General features: G+C 54.5%; 1 protein-coding gene across 1 annotated transcript; it reads right to left on the bottom strand.

Moving 5' to 3' along the window:
• Positions 1–2,048: 2,048 nt before the first annotated feature.
• Positions 2,049–5,178, bottom strand: CCL21 (C-C motif chemokine ligand 21). Its single transcript, XM_005507778.3, has 4 exons — positions 5,003–5,178; positions 4,286–4,406; positions 4,006–4,184; positions 2,049–3,700 (listed from the first exon to the last, which is right to left on the bottom strand). The coding sequence occupies exons 1-3, from the start codon at positions 5,067–5,069 to the stop codon at positions 4,025–4,027; spliced, it is 348 nt and encodes a 115-aa protein (XP_005507835.1). The 5' UTR covers positions 5,070–5,178; the 3' UTR covers positions 2,049–3,700; positions 4,006–4,024.
• Positions 5,179–7,263: the final 2,085 nt, after the last annotated feature.

The following is a 7,263-nucleotide window of genomic DNA, read 5'->3' on the forward strand; positions in this document are numbered from 1 at the left end:
CAAAGCCAAGTGTCTTTAGCCAGCAAAACAGAGGACAGAGGAAGGAAAGCACTTGGGAGCTACAGGTAGACGAAGAAAGGGTTGAGAAGCAGCTCTGGGCGGGAGACGTCTAGGGGAGGATGGATGCTAAAGTAATAGCCAGGACTGGGAAACACCTTGGGGAAGGAAGGGAACAGTGGAACTCCCTATAGCCCACCAGCCTCTTCTCCAACTCCTCTCTGCACGCAAGACCACAACAGACCCCAGAAGGGCAGTGTTGGTGGACAGAACACCAAAAACCACCTTGAAGCTTCAGCTGGAAAACACAGCCCCTTTAGCACCCACACAGCCCCAGAAGCAGCCCTTTGCTCCCGTGCGGCTGCTGCAGCGTAGCTGGATTCTGCTTCTTAGGAACGGCGTGGGACAGAGGCATGGAACTATCACACGTGTCTCCAGGTGAGCCTTGCTGGAGCTCAGCCCAGCATTGCAGCCCAGCACGTTCAGCCACCAGCACAAGCCTGGAGCATCGTCTGCACTTGAGCTAATCATCTGGCCCGGGTTCAAGACTTCCCTTCTCTTGGCTGCGCCCTGTGGTTTCTGTCTTGCCTGGCTACGTTCTACTGTCATTGAAGCCTTTCTGCTCCAGGCTGGCCGAGCTCTCCTAACTTTTTGCTCTTCTTGACACGGTTGCAACTTTCTTGCCTTCCCTGCAGGATGTCTAGGGGGGCATTTATCTCTCTTGCACACCCACTGCTCCAGCACACACTGCATCGATGCTGCTTTGTATTTATATACGAAGTGAAACACCACGTTTGCTCTACTTTGGGCACAACTGTGTGAATCCTCCTTTGCTGCTTCTCTGCAGCATCATCTTAGAGAATCATTCTTCTCTCAGCTGGGGTCCATGGATTCGACTCCTCCACTGGAAAGGATTTTCATGCTTTGCTGTGTGCTGCAGATCTCAGCCCATCACCTCTTCCTTCAGCATCCTGCGGTTAATCTCCTCGGAGGTGTTTCCCTGCTGCCACCTCACTGTGGCAGCACTGTGGCCACCTGCATCTCCAGCAACAGGCTCCCACTAACCCCAAACCCTCACTTCTTAAAAGCAAATATAGGTTCTGTGCAAATACAGGTCCTGTTTGTCCACCACTGTCTGTGCCCACGTGTGCATTCCTGTGCAGGTATCAGTGCCCAAACACGGGAAAAACTCTAGCAAGCTTCCACAAGCCTTGCTTTGAGGACAAATTTTAGGGTAAATTAGAGAACCCCCATGGGCACATTTTTTAACCTGCCTTACCCTAAGGTTCACCTAGCATTTGAAAGAAAAAACCACCCATGCAGTGTTTACATCTGCAGCCACAGACACACCAGGATACATTTCACGTGCTGGCTCATTCCTGCCATCTGCTCGTGTCTTGCTGTTTGTGGTTGCATACGTATTTGTCTGGGCCTCATTTCCAGGGGCTTTTTGCAATAATTTCACAATACCCTGACACCATGACCAGCACAACAAGGAGTCCCACAGAAGGGCTGGATGCAGCGCAACCCCAGCAAATGCAGGGCTCCAGCCCTCCCACATCCATCCCAGTGCACGGGGGTTAGTTCCCACGCTTCCTGCAAAGCCCAGGCCAGAGCACAGCCTCATTAATAATTTGGTTTAATGCTATTTTCCCAAAGAAACCAGGAACACAGAGCCCCTGCTTTAAGCAGGCAATGCTTGTCCAGGAAGGATTGGAGTGGGAGGGATGGGCTCAGCCGTGAACAAAATATTCCGCATACAAAACCGTTTTGTGCCGTCGTGTTTGCAGGCATCTCAGGACCTCTCAGTAGGTTTGGATGAGCAAACAGGATGTCTTCACCTTGCTGGGCAACACAGCAGCAGGTGAAGGGACTTGCACTCTCCCTTGTGACAGCAACACCCAGCCCTTGCACCCCCAGGATGCAGCACCCAGGAGGGGGGCTGTAAAACCCAGGACTTGGGGGATGATGGTGTGTGGAGCAGGAGAGCAGCCCCCCGTGCAGCGCCTCCCACCCCGCCAAAGCCCACCACAACAGCCAGGAGAAGTGAGTTTGGTTTGTAAAGGATATATTTTTATTGCCTCGCATCCTGTCCAAAAGCCGATCTGGCAGACGGCCGCATCCTCCCACATGGAGGAGAGGGCAGCACAGAGCCAGCTCAGCGCACGGCCCCTGCTTCGGGCCAGTATCTTGGACTTCACAGTTTCTTTACACAGCCTCAAAATAATAGACATAAACGCCCGCCTAATAAAGCAATAGAGCCAGATAAACGTGCTTGATAGACACACTTGGCTAGAAGCTTTACTCCAGGCAACACACAGCCTTTGCTGATACTGTTAAGCCCTGCAAATCCTATTATTGCAATTATATGATTTAATAGACCTTTACTGACCAAAGTCCACGTCTGAAGCCTCTGCAAGCAGATAGCACTGTGGCTGCCATACAGCACTTCAATTTGCTCCTTCTCAGCGGGCTGGAGGGGGTTTGCAAGCACAGGGAGATGCCATTTCCCCGCCAGCCCTGTCCCAGAGGTCTGTGCCCCCTCTATTCACAGCCTTACCTATTCTGTCCTCAGGTTAGTGACTTCTCATTTTACTAAAGGTTTGGGATGGAGCTGCTCTCAAATGGCGGCAGCGTGTCTGCAATGGATTTTGTAAAGTCTTCCTTTCCCCACCTGCACAGCCTCACTTGCACAGTTTTCACCACATGGGCTTTTCAGACTTGGGAAGAAAGTATATAAATTTCCTTTTGTTGCTTTTCCAGAAGACTAAGCATTTGGCTTAATAATGTTCGAATCTCTGAAAACAGCAAAACCAAGAGGGATAAAGGCGTAAGATGCCAGTAAAATGAATTATTTGTTCTGATTTCATTGCAATTTTTTACCTAAAATTTTTTTTTTTAAAATGTATTTTAAAAACGGAAAGGGCGAATCCTGGCTGTCTTCCTCCAAACTGCAACAGTGTGTTTTAAAAGCCAAAGGGAAAGCCTAGAACTGCCCAGAAGTGCAGCCACACTGTCACCCCAGTTGTCCCCAAACTCTCTATCTCAGCCACAATTAATTGCCCTGAGGGAAAGCAGCCAGCAAGCAGCCTGGGGACATGAGACCTGCCTGGCACCCCACAGCCCTAAAAGCTGAAAAGGAGCAAAGAAGTGGGACAAAAATGAAAAGCAGCCATCATTCATTTGGTAGAAAAATAAGAGCAATCTTCCAGAAAAGCCAGCCTGCAGCATAAAGGGTACTCTGTGAAGCACAAGGAGCCAGAAGTAGAGCCTTCCAGGAAGAGTGAATGAAAGCACAGTCTTTACGTATAAATACAAATGTATAAAATCCCCCTAAAAAAATACTCATAGGAAAAGCTGCCACCCTGCCAGGCTACAGAAAATCCCCTCTGGTGGGAAGGCGTCCCACCTCCCCCCAGTGGGGTGATGCGGCTCAGCTCCCATATGGCTCCATGTCCCCTCTGGCGTGGTCATGGGGAGAGTGAGGACCTGGGTGTTCCCGCCACCAAGAGCACCCAGCCAGTGCAGGGGGTCCTGGCTGGGGGATCTCTGTGGCAGACACGGCAGTGCCGAGGGGGCTGCGGAGCAGTGGGCAGCCCCCTCAGCCAGCCCCATCCTCGCCCGGGGCTGATGGGTGGGTGGGTGGTCTGCGGGTGTCCATTGCCGGGCGATGGGTCGGTCATTGGTGTGGAAGGCATCCGTCCTAAGGAAGGCAAGGAGGGGGAAGTGAGGTGGGGAGGGTCTCAGCAAGAGCACCCACCCCAGCTGTGGGGCCCTTGCCTTGCCTCGCTCAAGCATTGCCTTGTCCCAGCAGCTCCAGAAAGAAATCTGATTTTAAGGTAAGCATAGACCAGGAGGGAGCTGTGCCCTAAGTGCCTCTATGGTCCAATCACGGTGCTGGCAGCCCTCCCAGGAGCTGAATGCCCACCCTTCTATGGGGAAGCATCTAGGATGGAGTGCAGCACCCTCACCCTGTCATCCTGCTGCCCCCTGCTCCCCCTTGCCTACCTCTTCAGGCCTGACTTAGTTAGACCCGCTGTCGCTTCTGCCGCCTGGGTCTGCCCCTGGGACGTGGGGGCTTGCCCTGTTTGTTGCTTTGGACCTTCTTGTCCAGGTTCTGCATCAGCTTCTGGTTGTTAGGGTCGTTGGGAGAGGCACAGATTTTCTTGTTCCCTTTGGTGGTAAACCTGGGGGTGCAGGCAGAAATGTTTGCTGGAAGGTGGGCAGGGGGAGGACAGGGAGAGGGAGGGTTTGGCTGGAGCCAAACCACTCTGGATGGCCTACTTACACGACAGCATGCAACATACATCCCAACTCCGGTCCCTGGAGGCGGTAGGACTTCACCAAGTTTCTGGGGACGGCTTTCTTGCTGTGCTTCAGGCAGCAGTCCAAGGCTGAGCTGCCAGTGCCTGCAAGCAAGGAGGGGGATGTGGGATTTTGGACCCAGGGCACCTTCCCAGTCCTGGGGGGGCACAGCAGGGCTGGCTAACAGCACAGGGCTTGTTTGGTGACATTTGCAGGAGAGATGCTGGGGCAGCACGTGGGAGTGGAAGCTCTCACCCTCAGTGCCCAGGTGCAGATCAGAGCCTGCCCAAGGGCTATGTGAGACCAATTTCACTTCTGGCAAAGGAGAAACTGAGGGTGACACAAGCTCCTTCCAAAGGGACTGAACCTCATTCACCTACCTGCGCTTTTCAGCTTGTGGTGCTGCTGCCCCACCAGCCACGTGCACACACACACATGCTCCCAAGCCAAGCAAGCACCGCAAGCCAATGACACACACCAGCCGGGTGAGTACACACACGTGAGTGCACAAACACACCCCCCAATACACAACTGCCCTGCAAACCCCCCACCCGCAGCATTGCATAGATACAAATGCACCACAGCCCCCCACTGTGCACTGCCATCGCACCACCCAGCACCCTGCATGGACCCTGCCGAGCACCCCAGTCCCTTGCCCCATCCCACCCACAGGCAGGCAGGAGGGTTTTGTGCCCCTCACCTTGCGCCTGGGCGGTGATCAGGGTGGCAGCCAGCAGCAGCAGCGGCAGGAGAAGACGCAGAGCCATGGTGGGTGCTGTGGGTGTTGAGCTGGGCACGGCGGGGGAGCAGGACGCGCTCTGCTGCCGTTGTGCCGAGGCTGCTCTTATTTATCTCCGGACGCTTTGCTTTCATTTTCGGACAGTCTTGGCAGGCAGCCCACTAGCCGGCCGAGGGCTGGGTGATAGAGAAGTGGGAGGGTGAGGGATTCCTGTAAGCCATGAGCCCCCCTTTACAGACGCGTCCTGTCTTGTTCACAGCTGCCCATCACAGCACAGGGTGCCAGGTAGGGGGCACGCCGGAGACATGGCCTCCATCACAGCACGATGAGTTTGTGGGCTCCTATTTCCTACCCATCTTACAACCTGCCGCTACCTGCTCACGGTGGGTCGGGTGTTGCTGCTTGCCTGTTTGTTCCGCAGACAGAGACCCTGGCGGGTGACCAAGCCATTAGGGAAACCAAGGAGTGAATCTGCTTTGCTCTCCCACCTCATGCTTTGCCCCCAAGCCAAGCTGCCCACCCCACACAGGTGAGAAGGGGCTCAGGGTGACCCACATCCCAGCTCCCTGAGCACCCATCCCTGTCTGGCTGCCTTGGGGACCACCTCAAACAGCTGAACACATCTGTGGGGCTGGCATGTGCAAGGACCAGATTGAAAATGGGACTGGGGAGAGATCGCACAGCCCACCATACACTGGTGCGGATACCGAATTGTGGGAGGCTGAGGATGAGGATGAGAGAGAACCTCAAACAGCTGGAGAAATGGGCTGACAGGAACCTCCTGAGGTTTAACGCAGACAAGATGTGAAGTCCCATGGGCAGGATGGCGTGACGCTGTGCAGCTGCACAGGTTGGGCATGGCTGGCAAGATGGGGACTATGCAGAGGCACCCAGGGGAGCTGAACAGAACCCCACAGGGCACTGCTGTGGTGGCAAAGACCACCCAAAGAGTTGGCCATGTGGCTGGACCAAGCCCTGAGCAATCCAGAGTAACAGAGGTCCTGCTCTGAGGAGGGGTTGGCCAGACACCTCCACATTTTCATGTGATCACCAGGGCATGGTCTGGAAGAGACCAAGGGTGGAGATTCACAACTGCTTTGGGCAACCTGTTCTCGTGTTTGCAGTGTTCTCATGTTGAAAACATTTTCCCCATTATTCCATTATTTAATTGGAATTTCCCTTGATGCATCTGGTGCCACTTCCTCTGCCCCAGGGCACATCTGTGAAGAGCCAGACAACAACATCTCTCCAGACCCCTGGGTAGCCCCCACTTTCAAGGACTCCCCTTTGCTGTCAGCACCCCACATCTTACAGCCCATCTTTGCTCACCCCGGTCTCCAGCTCCTCATCCAGCCCTAGTGCCGCTGCCATGTCAGTTGTCTCCTGGAATGCCCAATGGGTTGCAGAGTCCCGATGGGTTCTACCCAATGCTGGTGGGGCCAAGCCCCACTGCTTGCAACCTGGGCAGCAGCCCCAGGACTTTTCACTGGTTCCTGATAAGGACCCTCATAAACAGTTATCAAGGGCAATGAGTAACCCAGGGTGAGACCAAAGTCCTGGCTGCTGTAGAAAGCAAAGCTGTGATAAGATGCTCACATCCTTGCCCCCCTCAGCAGGGAGGGGGCAATGCTGGAGCCATAGGGCTGGGTCACAACGACTGCCTTGCAACCCACTCTTGGGCAAGTAGATGGGGAAGCTGCAGCAGCTTGCTGCCTTCTTCAGAGGCAAGTTAGATGCCTGGGGCAGCACGGGATCCAGGGCTGAACTCCTGGGCCTTCCTTCATCACCCCTGCAGAAGAGTAAGGCACCTCCCATAGACTCACAAATCATAGAACAGTTTGGGTGGGAAGGGACCTTCAAAGCTCATCTAGTCCAACCCCCCTTCAATGAGCAGGGACATCTTCAACTGCATCAGGTTCATGAGAGGCCCGTCCAGCCTGGTCTTGAATGTTTCCAAGGATGAGACATCGACAACCTCTCTGGGCAACCCATGCTGGGGGTACCCATGTGCCCAGTGCCCAGACGAGGAGAACAGCTCCCCACACACTCGTGCAGCACCAAGTTTGGTGTGGCTACAGGCAGCAGTTCCTGGGGCATGTGGCAGCAAGTGATCATCTGCAGGTTCATGTGGCAGCATGGGCCATGGGCAGCAAGTGGTCATCTGCAGGTTCATCTCCCCAGCATGCCTAGCAGCACAGAGAACTGGTCCCTGGAGGCATCCT

Source organism: Columba livia, chromosome Z (genome assembly GCF_036013475.1).
Source record: "Columba livia isolate bColLiv1 breed racing homer chromosome Z, bColLiv1.pat.W.v2, whole genome shotgun sequence".
NCBI classification, from domain to species: Eukaryota; Metazoa; Chordata; class Aves; order Columbiformes; family Columbidae; genus Columba; species Columba livia.

Coding starts and splice junctions, on each gene's coding strand:
- CCL21 (XM_005507778.3), bottom strand. CDS start 5,069: ATGGCTCTGCGTCTTCTCCTGCCGCTGCTGCTGCTGGCTGCCACCCTG. Junction 4,407..5,002: donor GATCACCGCCCAGGCGCAAG/GTGAGGGGCACA, acceptor CCTTGCTTGCAG/GCACTGGCAGCTCAGCCTTG. Junction 4,185..4,285: donor TGTATGTTGCATGCTGTCGT/GTAAGTAGGCCA, acceptor CTGCACCCCCAG/GTTTACCACCAAAGGGAACA.